Genomic DNA, 16298 nt, shown 5'->3' with positions numbered 1-16298 from the left:
AAGTGAGGACAGTATGAGATGTGTCTGTAGAGGTACGGCATAATGAAGGGAGAGGAAGTGAGGACAGTATGAGATGTGTCTGTAGAGGTACGGCATAATGTGGGAGAGATGGAGGAAGTGAGGACAGTATGAGATGTGTCTGTAGAGGTACGGCATAATGAAGTCAGAGGATGGAGGAAGTGAGGACAGTATGAGATGTGTCTGTAGAGGTCGGCATAATGAAGGGAGAGGAAGTGAGGACAGTATGAGATGTGTCTGTAGAGGTATGTCATAATGAAGTCAGAGATGGAGGGTGAGGACAGTATGAGATGTGTCTGTAGAGGTACGGCATAATGAAGGGAGAGGATGGAGGAAGTGAGGACAGTATGAGATGTGTCTGTTGAGGTACGGCATAACGAAGGGAGAGGATGGAGGAAGTGAGGACAGTATGAGATGTGTCTGTAGAGGTACGGCATAATGTGAGGATGGAGAAGTGAGGTATGAGATGTGTCTGTCAGAGGTATGCGTAATGAAGAGTCAGGATGGAGGAAGTGAGGACAGTATGAGATGTGTTTGTAGAGGTACGGCATAATGAAGGGAGAGATGGAGGAAGTGAGAACCGTATGAGATGTGTCTGTAGAGGTCTCTGTAATGAAGAGAGAGGATGGAGGAAGTGAGGACAGTATGAGATGTGTTTGTGTACGGCATAATGAAGGGAGAGGATGGAGGAAGTGAGGACAGTATGAGATGTGTCTGTAGAGGTACGGCATAATGAAGAGAGAGGATGGAGGAAGTGATGACAGTATGAGATGTGTCTGTTGAGGTACGGCATAATGAAGTCAGAGATGGAGGAAGTGAGGACAGTATGAGATGTGTCTGTAGAGGTACAACATAATGAAGGGAGAGGAAGTGAGGAAGTGAGGACAGTATGAGATGTGTCTGTAGAGGTACGGCGTAATGAAGAGAGAGGATGGAGGAAGTGAGGACAGTATGAGATGTGTTTGTAGAGGTACGGCATAATGAAGAGAGAGGATGGAGGAAGTGAGGACAGTATGAGATGTGTTTGTAGAGGTACGGCATAATGAAGGGAGAGGATGGAGGAAGTGAGGACAGTATGAGATTTGTCTGTTGAGGTACGGCATAATGAAGGAGAGGATGGAGGAAGGACAGGACAGTATGAGATGTGTCTGTGTACGGCATAATGAAGGGAGAGGAAGTGAGGACAGTATGAGATGTGTCTGTAGAGGTACGGCATAATGAAGGAGAGGATGGAGGAAGTGAGGACATGAGATGTGTCTGTCTCTGTGGCATAATGAAGAGAGAGGATGGAGGAAGTGGACAGTAGGAGATGTGTCTGTGTGTCATAATGAAGGGAGAGGAAGTGAGGACAGTATGAGATGTGTCTGTAGAGGTACGGCATAATGAAGAGAGAGGATGGAGGAAGTGAGGACAGTATGAGATGTGTCTGTAGATCTCTGCATAATGAAGAGGATGGAGGAAGTGAGGACAGTATGAGATGTGTTTCTGTGCATAATGAAGGGAGAGGATGGAGGAAGTGAGGACAGTATGAGATGTGTTTCAGAGTGGCATAATGAAGGGAGAGGATGGAGGAAGTGAGGACAGTATGAGATTTGTCTGTTGAGGTACGGCATAATGAAGGAGAGGATGGAGGAAGTGAGGACAGTATGAGATGTGTCTGTAGAGGTACGGCATAATGAAGGGAGAGGAAGTGAGGACAGTATGAGATGTGTCTGTAGAGGTACGGCATAATGAAGGGAGAGGATGGAGGAAGTGAGGACAGTATGAGATGTGTCTGTAGAGGTACGGCATAATGAAGAGAGAGGATGGAGGAAGTGAGGACAGTATGAGATGTGTCTGTAGAGGTACGGCATAATGAAGGGAGAGGAAGTGAGGACAGTATGAGATGTGTCTGTAGAGGTACGGCATAATGAAGAGAGAGGATGGAGGAAGTGAGGACAGTATGAGATGTGTCTGTAGAGGTACGGCATAATGAAGGGAGAGGATGGAGGAAGTGAGGACAGTATGAGATGTGTCTGTAGAGGTACGGCATAATGAAGGGAGAGGATGGAGGAAGTGAGGACAGTATGAGATGTGTCTGTAGAGGTACGGCATAATGAAGAGAGAGGATGGAGGAAGTGAGGACAGTATGAGATGTGTCTGTTGAGGTACGGCATAATGAAGGGAGAGGAAGTGAGGACAGTATGAGATGTGTCTGTAGAGGTACGGCATAATGAAGGGAGAGGATGGAGGAAGTGAGGACAGTATGAGATGTGTCTGTAGAGGTACGGCATAATGAAGAGAGAGGATGGAGGAAGTGAGGACAGTATGAGATGTGTCTGTAGAGGTACGGCATAATGAAGAGAGAGGATGGAGGAAGTGAGAACCGTATGAGATGTGTCTGTAGAGGTACGGCGTAATGAAGAGAGAGGATGGAGGAAGTGAGGACAGTATGAGATGTGTTTGTAGAGGTACGGCATAATGAAGGGAGAGGATGGAGAAAGTGAGAACCGTATGAGATGTGTCTGTAGAGGTACGGCGTAATGAAGAGAGAGGATGGAGGAAGTGAGGACAGTATGAGATGTGTTTGTAGAGGTACGGCATAATGAAGGGAGAGGATGGAGGAAGTGAGGACAGTATGAGATGTGTTTGTAGAGGTACGGCATAATGAAGAGAGAGGATGGAGGAAGTGAGAACCGTATGAGATGTGTCTGTAGAGGTACGGCGTAATGAAGAGAGAGGATGGAGGAAGTGAGGACAGTATGAGATGTGTTTGTAGAGGTACGGCATAATGAAGGGAGAGGATGGAGGAAGTGAGGACAGTATGAGATGTGTCTGTAGAGGTACGGCATAATGAAGAGAGAGGATGGAGGAAGTGAGGACAGTATGAGATGTGTTTGTAGAGGTACGGCATAATGAGAGAGGATGGAGGAAGTGAGAACCGTATGAGATGTGTCTGTAGAGGTACGGCATAATGAAGAGAGAGGATGGAGGAAGTGAGGACAGTATGAGATGTGTTTGTAGAGGTACGGCATAATGAAGGGAGAGGATGGAGGAAGTGATGACCGTATGAGATGTGTCTGTAGAGGTACGGCATAATGAAGAGAGAGGATGGAGGAAGTGAGGACAGTATGAGATGTGTTTGTAGAGGTACGGCATAATGAAGGGAGAGGATGGAGGAAGTGAGGACAGTATGAGATGTGTCTGTAGAGGTACGGCATAATGAAGAGAGAGGATGGAGGAAGTGATGACAGTATGAGATGTGTCTGTAGAGGTACGTCATAATGAAAGGAGAGGATGGAGGAAGTGAGGACAGTATGAGATGTGTCTGTAGAGGTACGGCATAATGAAGAGAGAGGATGGAGGAAGTGAGGACAGTATGAGATGTGTCTGTAGAGGTACGGCATAATGAAGAGAGAAGATGGAGGAAGTGAGGACAGTATGAGATGTGTCTGTAGAGGTACGGCATAATGAAGAGAGAGGATGGAGGAAGTGAGGACAGTATGAGATGTGTCTGTAGAGGTACGGCATAATGAAGGGAGAGGATGGACTTCTGCTGTGATGTTGATACCATCATTGAGGAACATTTCTCACTGCAGACACATTTACCTCAGTAAAACATATCTACTGTTACTGTGTGTTCTATCATTGATGATTACATGATGATAATTCTTATATACAGCACAACAATAGGAGGGTGTCTGTGTGTGTGTGTGTGTGTGTGTGTGTGTGTGTGTGTGTGTGTGTGTGTGTGTGTGTGTGTGTGTGTGTGTGTGTGTGTGTGTGTGTGTGTGTGTGTGTGTGTGTGTGTGTGTGTGTGTTGATCCGTGCTCTCACAAAGTGTTCCTGTGTGTTTCCCCTTGTAGCCGTGGTGAAGAATCCTCCAAACAATCTGTGGATCATTGCAGCGGTGCTGGCCCCTATCGCCGTGGTAACGCTCATCATCATCATCATCACCGCCGTGCTCTGCCGGAAGAACAAGAGCGACTTCAAAGCCGACGCCATGGGCAACCTTAACCCCCGTGTCAAGGTGGGCAGAGACACACACACACACAGGCACACACACACACACACATACCAGGTAGAGGTAAATCCAGATGAAAACTGGAGACACACTGCAAAAAAATGTATTGTATTGAGTTGTTTTCTATTTCCCCAAAAATCAAGCCTTTTGTAGGTTGAAATAAGCAGAATGATCTGTCAGTGCAGTGAGATGATTCATCTTGGTAAGACGGCAGGTAAATCCAGTGTTTGGTAAACCTAGCAGATCATTGCCTTTTTTTGCAGTGCATGTTTTCAGCCTACAGTCAAACTGTCAGACGAGAGACGGGAGGAGGACATGGATGATGACGCGTATCTTTGACACGGTTTCTCTTGTTTTTCAGACATCATATCGGAGGGATGTTACAGGATATTACCACCAGGTATCTACCTTGTTTCTCTCTGGTGTCTGTCCTAGTTTCTCTCTGGTGTCTGTCCTTGTTTCTCTCTGGTATCTACCTTGTTTCTCTCTGGTATATACCTTGTTTCTCTATGGTGTCTGTCCTTGTTTCTCTCTGGTGTCTGTCCTTGTTTCTCTCTGGTGTCTGTCCTTGTTTCTCTCTGGTGTCTGTCCTTGTTTCTCTCTGGTATCTACCTTGTTTCTCTCTGGTGTTTGTCCTTGTCTCTCTATGGTGTCTGTCCTTGTTTCTCTCTGGTTTCTGTCCTTGTTTCTCTATGGTGTCTGTCCTTGTCTCTCTCTGGTGCCTGTCCTTGTCTCTCTCTGGTGTCTGTCCATGTTTTTCTCTGGTGCCTGTCCTTGTCTCTCTCGGTGTCTGTCCTTGTTTCTCTCTGGTTTCTGTCCTTGTTTCTCTATGGTGTATGTCCTTGTCTCTCTCTGGTGCCTGTCCTTGTCTTTCTCTGGTGTCTGTCCTTGTTTCTCTCTGGTGTCTGTCCTTGTTTCTCTATGGTGTCTGTCCTTGTTTCTCTCTGGTATCTACCTTGTTTCTCTCTGGTGTCTGTCCTTGTTTCTCTATGGTTTCTGTCCTTGTTTCTCTATGGTGTCTGTCCTTGTTTCTCTCTGGTGTGTGTCCTTGTTTCTCTCTGGTGTCTGTCCTTGTTTCTCTCTGGTGTCTGTCCTTGTTTCTCTATGGTGTCTGTCCTTTCTCTCTCTGGTGCCTTTCCTTGTCTCTCTCTGGTGCCTGTCCTTGTCTCTCTCTGGTGTCTGTCCTTGTCTCTCTCTGGTGTCTGTCCATGTTTCTCTCTGGTGCCTGCCCTTGTCTCTCTCTGGTGTCTGTCCTTGTTTCTCTCTGGTGTCTGTCCTTGTTTCTCTCTGGTTTCTGTCCTTGTTTCTCTATGGTGAATGTCCTTGTTTCTCTCTGGTATCTGTCCTTGTTTCTCTCTGGTGCCTGTCCTTGTCTCTCTGGTCTGTCCTTGTTTCTGTCCTTGTTTCTCTATGGTGTCTGTCCTTGTCTCTCTCTGGTGCCTGTCCTTGTCTCTCTCTGGTGTCTGTCCATGTTTCTCTCTGGTGCCTGTCCTTGTCTCTCTCTGTGTCTGTCCTGTCTCTCTGTGTCTGTCCTTGTTTCTCTGGTGTCTGTCCATGTTTCTCTCTGGTGCCTGTCCTTGTTTCTCTCTGGTGTCTGTCCTTGTTTCTCTCTGGTTTCTGTCCTTGTTTCTCTATGGTGTCTGTCCTTGTCTCTCTCTGGTGCCTGTCCTTGTCTCTCTCTGGTGTCTGTCCATGTTTCTCTCTGGTGCCTGCCCTTGTCTCTCTCTGGTGTCTGTCCTTGTTTCTCTCTGGTTTCTGTCCTTGTTTCTCTATGGTGAATGTCCTTGTCTCTCTCTGGTGTCTGTCCTTGTTTCTCTCTGGTGTCTGTCCTTGTTTCTCTCTGGTGTCTGTCCTTGTTTCTCTCTGGTGTCTGTCCTTGTTTCTCTCTGGTTTCTGTCCTTGTTTCTCTATGGTGAATGTCCTTGTCTCTCCCTGGTGCCTGTCCTTGTCTCTCTCTGGTGCCTGTCCTTGTTTCTCTCTGGTTTCTGTCCTTGTTTCTCTATGGTGTCTGTCCTTGTCTCTCTCTGGTGCCTGTCCTTGTCTCTCTCTGGTGTCTGTCCATGTTTCTCTCTGGTGCCTGTCCTTGTCTTTCTCTGGTGTCTGTCCTTGTTTCTCTCTGGTGTCTGTCCTTGTTTCTCTATGGTGTATGTCCTTGTTTCTCTCTGGTGTCTGTCCTTGTTTCTCTCTGGTGTCTGTCCTTGTTTCTCTCTGGTATCTACCTTGTTTCTCTATGGTTTCTGTCCTTGTTTCTCTATGGTGTCTGTCCTTGTTTCTCTCTGGTGTGTGTCCTTGTTTCTCTCTGGTGTCTGTCCTTGTTTCTCTCTGGTGTCTGTCCTTGTTTCTCTGTGGTGTCTGTCCTTTCTCTCTCTGGTGCCTTTCCTTGTCTCTCTCTGGTGCCTGTCCTTGTCTCTCTCTGGTGTCTGTCCTTGTCTCTCTCTGGTGTCTGTCCTTGTTTCTCTCTGGTGCCTGCCCTTGTCTCTCTCTGGTGTCTGTCCTTGTTTCTCTCTGGTTTCTGTCCTTGTTTCTCTATGGTGAATGTCCTTGTCTCTCCCTGGTGCCTGTCCTTGTCTCTCTCTGGTGCCTGTCCTTGTTTCTCTCTGGTTTCTGTCCTTGTTTCTCTATGGTGTCTGTCCTTGTCTCTCTCTGGTGCCTGTCCTTGTTTTTCTCTGGTGCCTGTCCTTGTTTCTCTCTGGTGTCTGTCCTTGTTGTGAGCTGTGTGTGTCACAGGTTGGTGACGCCTTAATTGGGGAGGACGCGCTCATGGTAATGACTGGAGAGAAATAAGTAGAATGGTATGAATTACATCAAACACATGGCCTGATGCCTTTCCACTTGCTTCAGCCATTATAATGAGCCGTCCTCCACTGGTGTGTCTACTAGAGGAGTGCAGGGTAATGGGGTGTTTGACTGGCATATGAAATAGGGATACGGATATGCTGCAGTTGAAATAAAGTTTGAATAGTCACTATTACATTTGATGGGTATGTTTGTTTAGGTGACTGTGTGTGTGTATTAGGGTTGGGTGGTATCCAGATGTTCATATCTTTATACCATCCTTCTCTCATCCCAGGATTTACAGTATTATCAACTTAGTACACATGGTGGTGCCAGAAAGAATTGGGCATCATTTACCAGAATGCTAACAAATTATCACAAGTAATAGCGAATTTCCATGGAGGCTGCAAGATAAATATGCTAATGAGTGAAAAAATTCAATTGCTAAGACAGGCAATCCAGCACATAAAGTTATACATATATAGGTTGGAGCTGCCGAATGTCAAGCGAATGTGAACGAGATACATTGTGCAAATGAACAAAGTTTTGACACATGCTTGTCTGAAGGAAGAACAGTACTGGCTCTGGAGCAGCATGTGTACACGCTGTGTCTGTGTGGAGTCTGGAGCCGCTAGGGCAACGGGCCTGCCTGGTAAGCTTGGAGAAGAGGGTGGAGGAGCAGATAGTCCGAGAGACAGAGAGGAGAAAAAACATAAGGAAATCAAGATCGGGCTTTGACTTCTCAAACACAATATGATGCCCCCTCACCTTATTCATTCAGCCACTTACTTAGATGACTAGCAAGACCTCAAATTTAGGGGTCTCGTTAACTGAGAATTTTGTGTTTTTCACGCAGGAAAAAAAATAAAATGCATATGAAATATCTTGCTGTGTTTTGTAAACACAGATGTAAAATGCTTCTTCTTATCATTTCTGCTAGACAGGCATTCTATCAGCAGGCAGCGCTCTGATTAAAAAAAAAATTGTAAGCTTATTTACTTTTGTGACTGCCAGCCAAATAGCGTTGCATGACTGCCAGCCAAATAGCGTTGCATGACTGCCAGCCAAATAGCGTTGCATGACTGCCAGCCAAATAGCGTTGCATGACTACCAGCCAAATAGCGTTGCATGACTGCCAGCCAAATAGCGTTGCATGACTACCAGCCAAATAGCGTTGCATGACTGCCAGCCAAATAGCGTTGCATGACTACCAGCCAAATAGCGTTGCATGACTACCAGCCAAATAGCGTTGCATGACTACCAGCCAAATAGCGTTGCATGACTGCCAGCCAAATAGCGTTGCATGACTACCAGCCAAATAGCGTTGCATGACTACCAGCCAAATAGCGTTGCATGACTGCCAGCCAAATAGCGTTGCATGACTACCAGCCAAATAGCGTTGCATGACTGCCAGCCAAATAGCGTTGCATGACTGCCAGCCAAATAGCGTTGCATGACTACCAGCCAAATAGCGTTGCATGACTGCCAGCCAAATAGTGTTGCATGACTACCAGCCAAATAGCGTTGCATGACTGCCAGCCAAATAGCGTTGCATGACTGCCAGCCAAAAACAAAATTGTTTATTTACAAAAATTATTTTGTCATCTAATGAAAATGAATATATTTTCTGCCGAATGTGTTACACCAATGTATTTTCTGTGAAGGAAACTATAGTTGCAGGTCCCTTATTACTCTATTGAAGCAAAAAACACTGTTGACTTTCAATATAAAACACGACCCCTGGCAATACACAGCTGGACTCACCTGCTCCTGCTTTCCCCCATTGTGATATTTATAAACAAACACGTGACTGGACCAGCTGTTCTGGGGAACTATGGTATGTCTTGTCATACCAGTGGGATACGGTCTGATATACTATGGCTATCAGCCAATCAGCTTTCAGGGCTGGAACCACACACTTTATAATGTGACAGGTGAAATGAACACGATCTTTATCTCCTGTCATATTGACTGCAGGTATCTATAATCTTTATCTCCTGTCATATTGACTGCAGGTATCTATAATCTTTATCTCCTGTCATTGACTGCAGGTATTTATAATCTTTATCTCCTTTCATATTGACTGCAGATATTTACTGAAAAAGTAGCTGCAAATATAAAAATGTATTGAAAATTAAAATAAGTAGTTTCAACGGTATTGACGGTATTGGAAAGCCATCCCATGGCTATTGCCAAATACCTCGGGATACGGTATATATACCGCCCAGACCTAGTGTGTAGGCTACTGTGAGTGAGGGAGATTAGAGACCGCAACCAACCTAGCTGACTCAGTCTGTAGTAGACTGAAAGCTGTGTGTATGCATGTGAATGCGTGTGCGTGCGTGTACGTGCGCATGCGTGTGTGTGTATGCATGTGTGTGCTCTGAAACGAGCTCTTGGTGCATATTGCTGGAACAAGGTCAGATGTTCTCATCTTAATTGGGTAAAAATAGGCTAGCCGAGACACTAATGATTCTCCTGGCTCAGTACACAGTATAAATACACACAGATCCTACCTATACCATTACACCTGACTGCATCTATATGTCAAATAATGTATGTACTCTCATTGTTAACCTTCTAGACCTCATTTGTCTTTAAGAAGCAGACACACACGTGCAAACACACGCACACACCCCTGTTCTGACCTAGTTTACCCCCGTATGCGTTGTCATTCGCTATTGTTTGTATTGGTTTGTTTGGCATTATAGATCAGTTAGTTCACCATTACAGTAATACAATAACCAATCACCGATGTTCATTTTCTATGCAAAGACATGGTCCATATTTTGCAGTATAGCAGTATCCCAAGAGGGAGCTTTTGCCTGAACTTTAGTATGGAATAACAAGCAGGATCAAATCACATTGTATTTGTCACATGCTTGGTAAACAACAGGTGTAGACTAACAGTGAAATGCTTACTGATGGGCCCTTCCCAACAATGCAGAGAGAAACAACAGGTGTAGACTAACAGTGAAATGCTTACTGATGGGCCCTTCCCAACAATGCAGAGAGAAACAACAGGTGTAGACTAACAGTGAAATGCTTACTGATGGGCCCTTCCCAACAATGCAGAGAGAAACAACAGGTGTAGACTAACAGTGAAATGCTTACTGATGGGCCCTTCCCAACAATGCAGAGAGAAACACTATTATTATAATAGAAAGGTAATATTAATACGAGGAGTAAATCCACACTGAGTAATAATAACTTAGTTAAATACATGGGGCACCAGTACTGACTAGATGTGCAGAGATACTCGGTAATTGAGGACGATACAGTATGTACATATAGGTAGGGATAATGACTAGGCATCAGGATAGATAATTAACTGTAACAGCAGTGTATGTGATATTTACATTTTAGTCATTTAGCAGATGCTCTTATCTAGATGAGTTAAAATAGATGAACTATTTAGCAGTCTTATGGCTTGGGGGAAGAAGCTGTTCAGGGTCCTGTTGGTTCCGGATTTGGTGCATCGCTACCGCCTGCCATGCAGTAGCCGAGAGAACAGTCTATGACTTGGGTATCTGAGATGCTCTTAATGGTGCAGCTGTATAACGTTTAGAGGAGGTGAGGGTCCATGACAAATCTTTTCAGCCTCCTGAGAGGCATTGTCGTGTGCTCTTCACGATCGTGTTGGTGTGTGTGGACCATGATCATTCCTTAGTGATGTGGACACCAAGGACGCGGAGTGGGAGTGGACTAAGCAGTGGACTAAGCACGCACCCCTGAGTGGCCCCGGTGTTGAGGGTCAGCGTGGCGGATGTGTTGTTGCCTACCCTGTTTAATCCCAGGGTCCTTAGCTTAGTAATGATCTTGGAGTCAATGAACAGCATTCTCATGTACAGTAGGTTCTCCTTTTGTCCAGGTTGGAAAGGGCAGTGTGGATTGCAATAGAGGTTGCATCATCTGTGGATATGTGGCGGTATGTGAATTGGAGTGGATCCAGGCTGTTTGGGATGAAGGTGTTGATGTGAGCCATGACAAGCCATTCAAAGCATTTCATGGCTACAGATGTGACTGCTATGAAAGTCATTTCGTCAGATTACCTTGGCGTTCTTGGGCACAGGGACACATGGTGTTTACATTTTTTAAATGTACATTTTAATTTAACTCGGAAAGTCAGTTATGAACGGGCAAAACCGAACAACGCTGATCAAATTGTGCGCCGCCCTAAGGGACTCCCAATCACGGCCAGTTGTGATACAGCCTGGATTCGAACCAGGGTGTCTATATTGACGCCTGTCCTGGTAATCCATCTGGCTTTATACCACTGCACCACTCGGGAAACCTTGAAATATGTAGCATTACAGACAGGGTAAGGGAGAGGTTGAAAATGTCAGTGAAGACACTTGCCAGCTGGTCAGTGCATGCTCTGAGTACATGTCCTGGTAATCCATCTGGCTCTACGGCCTTGTGAATGTTGACCTATTTAAGGGTCTTACTACATCGGCTCTGGAGAGTGTGATCACACTGTCGTCCGGAACAGTTGGTGCTCTCATGCATGGTTCAGTGTTGCTAGCCTCGAAGCCAGTATAGAAGGTATTTAGCTCGTCTGGTAGGATCGCATCACTGGACAGCTCGCGGCTGGGTTTCCCTTTGTAATCCATGCTAGCCCTTCCACATCTGACAAGCGACAGAGCCAATGTAGTAGGATTTGATCTTGGTCCTGCTTTGCCTGTTTGATGGTTCGTCGGAGGGTGTAGCGGGATTTCTTTTAAGAGTCCAGATTAGTGTCCCAATCCTTTAAAGCGACAGGTCTCGCCTTTAGCTCAGTGCAGATATTTCCTGTAATCCATGGCTTCTGATTGGAATGTGGGGACGATGTCATCTATGCCCTTATTAATGAAGCCGGTGACTGATGTGGTTAGCTCCTCAATGCCATCGGATGAATCCCGGAACATATTCCAGTCTATGCTGGTGAAACAGTCCTGTAGTTTAGCATGTGTGTGTGTTCGTGCAGTAGCCTATCCACCATCAGTGGATCAACGATAGAAGCTCCATTATGTTTACCAAAGCGATATCCCTCTGCCTGTCTGTGTCCACCTTTCACTCTCTCTGTTTGTTTCTGTCTTTGCACCGTCAGCCAGTCTGTACAGTATATTGAGGTGGATGTTATTGAGGCAGACACTGTGAAATATGCTGGGGAACCTGAGGAGTGAACCCATGGGGTTAAACCTGGTTCTTGCTGTGTTGGAGCAGTCCAGTTGTCAATATGAGGGATGGACAAATACCTTGGGAATTTGCATTCTACCACACTTTTTTTTAAGTACATCACTTGGGGAAAAAAATAATTGAATAGTGATGCTGTGAATATCACCTCTCAGTGATACTGTCATGCTGTGTGACTGTAGATGTAGCACTTTCCCTCTATATCCCTCTGAGGACCACTCCTCTGACAGCCCTGCAGCCAGCACTTCCTCTATATCCCTCTGAGGACCACTCCTCTGACAGCCCTGGAGCCAGCACTTCCTCTATATCCCTCTGAGAACCACTCCTCTGACAGCCCTGCAGCCAGCACTTCCTCTATATCCCTCTGAGAACCACTCCTCTGACAGCCCTGCAGCCAGCACTTCCTCTATATCCCTTTGAGAACCACTCCTCTGACAGCCCTGGAGCCAGCACTTCCTCTATATCCCTCTGAGGACCACTCTTCTGACAGCCCTGCAGCCAGCACTTCCTCTATATCCCTCTGAGAACCACTCCTCTGACAGCCCTGCAGCCAGCACTTCCTCTATATCCCTCTGAGAACCACTCCTCTGACAGCCCTGGAGCCAGCACTTTTAGTCTGCGTGAAAACTTCACCACCATCCACACCTGTGTGTGTGTGTGTGTGTGTGTGTGTGTGTGTGTGTGTGTGTGTTTAAGACTTTTATATAAACCACCCCACTGTGTCTCTCTCCTCTTCTGTCTGGAGTCTGACTACATTAGAATAGTCTTTGAATCTCATATTTTTATTGCCCACTGTGATTCATTTATTAGACATTAGAAGGAGAGAAAGTGAGATCAAAGAAGTCTTCATAAAATGTATGTGTATGGAGTTCAAGACCCATGAACTAGAGTTCTGAAAAGTCATTTGGGCATTTCAGTTTTCTGTCTGAATGTGTGTGTCTGTCTGCCTGTATATCTCTTTAAATGTGTATCAATTTATCAAATGTATTTATAAAGCCCTTCTTACATCAGCTGATGTCACAAAGTGTGTACCGAAACCCAGCCTAAAACCCCAAACAGCAAGCAATGCAGGTGTAGAAGCACGGTGGCTAGGAAAAACTCCCTAGAAAGGTCATAACCTAGGAAGAAACCTAGAGAGGAACCAGGCTATGAGGGGTGGCCAGTCCTGTTCTGGCTGTGCCGGGTGAAGATTATAGATGTTCAAATGTTCATAGATGACCAACAGGGTCAAATAATAATAATTACAGTGGTTGTAGAGGGTGCATCAGGTCAGCACCTCAGGAGTAAATGTCAGTTGGCTTTTCATAGCCGATCATTCAGAGTATCTCTACCGCTCCTGCTGTCTCTAGAGAGATGAAAACAGCAGGTCTGGGACAGGTAGCACGTCCGGTGAACAGATCAGGGTTCCATAGCCGCAGGCAGAACAGTTGAAACTGGAGCAGCAGCACGACCAGGTGAACTGGGGAAAGCAAGGAGTCATCAGGCCAGGTAGTCCTGAGGCATGGTCCTAGGTCTCGGGTCCTCCGAGAGAAAGATAGAAAGAGAGAAAGGAAGAAAGAAAAAGAGAGAGAATTAGAGAGAGCATACTTAAATTCACACAGGACATCGGATAAGACAAGAGAAATACTCCAGATATAACAGACTGACCCTAGCCCCCTGACACACAAACTATTGCAGCATAAATAATGGAGGCTGAGACAGGAGAGGAGACACCATGGCCCTGCCTGACAATACCCTTGGACAGGGCCAAACAGGCAAGATATAGCCCCACCCACTGCCCAAGCACAGCCCTCACACCACTAGAGGGATATCTTCAACCACCAACTTACCATCCTGAGACAAGGCTGAGTATAGCCCACGAAGATCTCCCCCACTGCACAAACCCAATGGGGGGCACCAACCCAGACAGGAAGATCACGTCAGTGACTCAACCCAATCAAGTGACTCACCCCTCCCAGGGACGGCATGGAAGAGCACCAGTAAGCCAGTGACTCAGCCCCTGTAATAGGGTTAGAGGCAGAGAATCCCAGTGGAGAGAGGGGAACCGGCCAGGCAGAGACAGCAAGGGCAGTTCGTTGCTCCAGTGCCTTTCCGTTCACCTTCCCACTCCTGGGCCAGACTACACTCAATCATAGGACCTACTGAAGAGATGAGTCTTCAGTAAAGACTTAAAGGTTGAGACCGAGTCTGTGTCTCTCACATGGATAGGCAGACCATTCCATAAAAATGAGCTCTAGGAGAAAGCCCTGTCTCCAGCTGTTTGCTTAGAAATTATAGGGACAGTAAGGAGGCCTGCGTCTTGTGACCGTAGCGAACGTGTAGGTATGTACGGCAGGACCAAATCGGAAACATGGGTAGGAGCAAGCCCATGTAATGCTTTGTAGGTTAGCAGTAAAACCTTGAAATCAGCCCTTGCCTTAACAGGAAGCCAGTGTAGGGAGGCTAGCACTGGAGTAATATGATCACATTTTTTGGTTCTAGTCAGAATTCTAGCAGCCGTGTTTAGCACTAACTGAAGTTTATTTAGTGCTTTATCCGGGTAGCCGGAAATTAGAGCATTGCAGTCGTCTAACCTAGAAGTGACAAAAGCATGGATTACTTTTTCTGCATCCTTTTTGGACAGACAGTTTCTGATTTTTGCAATGTTACGTAGATGGAAAAAGCTGTCCTTGAAATATGTTAGTCAAAAGAGAGAACAGGATCCAGAGTAACGCTGAGGTCCTTCAGTTTTATTTGAGAAGACTGTACAACCATCAAGATTAATTGTCCGATTCAACAGATTCAACAGAAGATCTCTTTCTTGGGACCTAGAACAAGCATCTCTGTTTTGTTCAAGTTTAAAAGTAGACAATTTGCCGCCATCCACTTCCTTATGTCTGAAACACAGGCTTCCAGGGAGGGTAATTTTGGGGCTTCACCATGTTTCATCGAAATAAAGAGCTGTGTGTTGTCTGCTTAGCAGTGAGAGTTAACATTATGTTTCCAAATGACATCACCTAGAGGTAAAATATATAGTGAAAACAATAGTGGTCATAAAATGGAGCCTTGAGGAACACTGAAATTTACAGTTGATTTGAGGACAAACCATTCATAGAGACAAACTAAAATCTTCCCGACAGATAAGATCTAAACCAGGCCAGAACTTGTCCGTGTAGACCAATTTGGGTTTCCAATCTCTCCAAAAGAATGTGGTGATCGATGCATCAAAAGCAGCACTAAGGTCTGGGAGCACGAGGACAGAGCCTTGGTCTGACGCCATTAAAAAGTCATTTACCACCTTCACAAGTTTAGTATGTCTCTTTAAATGTGCGTTTGTCTCTGTCTGTGTATACATAATATGCTGACCGTGTGTGTGTGTGTGTGCGCGTGTGTGCCATTTAGATGGCCATTGAGACGGAAAGCTTGCATCCATCAACCTGTTTCCACTCATCTCTCTCCCCCCTTTGTCCTCCCTACAGCCTGTCCAGGGGTTTGACTATGCCAAGCAGCACCTGGGCCGGGTGCAGGGTGGGGAGGGAGAGACCCTCCCCGTGACCCAGGACACCCTGGTGCTGCCCCTGCCCATCCGGGAAGCCCCCTCTCCCTCTCCCTGGAGAAGGCCCTGCACCAGGACGGCACCGCCAACAAGAAGACCCTAAACTCGGACATACGCAAGAGGTACTGAAGTCACATACACACCTCACATGGCCATACAGAGGGTGTCATAGGAATATATCTACCGTTTAAACTACTTGTTTTGTGTTGAGCCAATCAGATGTGATGTTATTGAGTTGGATAAGCCTATTGTGCTCCTGCAGAGGAGAGAGGATGTGACTGGCTAGTAGCTGAGCTCCATTCACGTCAGACTATTGTTATTCAGTTAAATATAGAGAGGGGAGATATTTCAGGAATACATTTACTCTAGTGTTCTTGTCTTGAAACGCTTTCCTGAGATCCGTTGACCTCAGATTATTATCAGTTGAATCACAGCAATTTATTCAGGAATGGTATTTTTACCTCTGCTTTTATCTACGTTAAAGGAATTTCCCTGATATCTTTCCATAAGACTATTATGAGTGAATTGGCCCTGTGGGTAAAATCCTTAATGCTGTTCTGGATGAGACACTGATGTTACCACGGCGTTATCTCCTTACCTCATTTTAGTTTACTGTATGTCCTACTTTGATGTTGGCTAGACCTTCATAAAACCCTCACCATCGTAATGCACGACACAAATGCCTAAAGTCTTCTTCCCATGTTTTCTGTTATTGTACTGTGGATGTTGACAAGCATCTCTAGTTAAAGGGATAGTTGAGGGTAGCTAGGGGGAATTCAGGGGCAGTTTGGA

General features: G+C 45.8%; 1 protein-coding gene across 1 annotated transcript in view; it reads left to right on the top strand.

Moving 5' to 3' along the window:
- The window catches only part of LOC135552592 (UPF0606 protein KIAA1549L-like), an 83181-nt gene extending 67559 nt beyond the window's left edge, over positions 1 to 15622 (top strand). Inside the window, exons 6-8 of the mRNA XM_064984308.1 lie at positions 3864 to 4027; positions 4383 to 4421; positions 15430 to 15622. Coding sequence (XP_064840380.1) covers positions 3864 to 4027; positions 4383 to 4421; positions 15430 to 15609 — 383 coding nt within the window. The 3' untranslated portion in view covers positions 15610 to 15622. The remainder of the gene's footprint in view (positions 1 to 3863; positions 4028 to 4382; positions 4422 to 15429) is intronic.
- Positions 15623 to 16298: the final 676 nt, after the last annotated feature.

This window comes from Oncorhynchus masou, chromosome 2 (genome assembly GCF_036934945.1).
Source record: "Oncorhynchus masou masou isolate Uvic2021 chromosome 2, UVic_Omas_1.1, whole genome shotgun sequence".
Lineage (NCBI taxonomy): Eukaryota > Metazoa > Chordata > Actinopteri > Salmoniformes > Salmonidae > Oncorhynchus > Oncorhynchus masou.
This window is presented reverse-complemented; position numbering and strand designations above follow the sequence as displayed.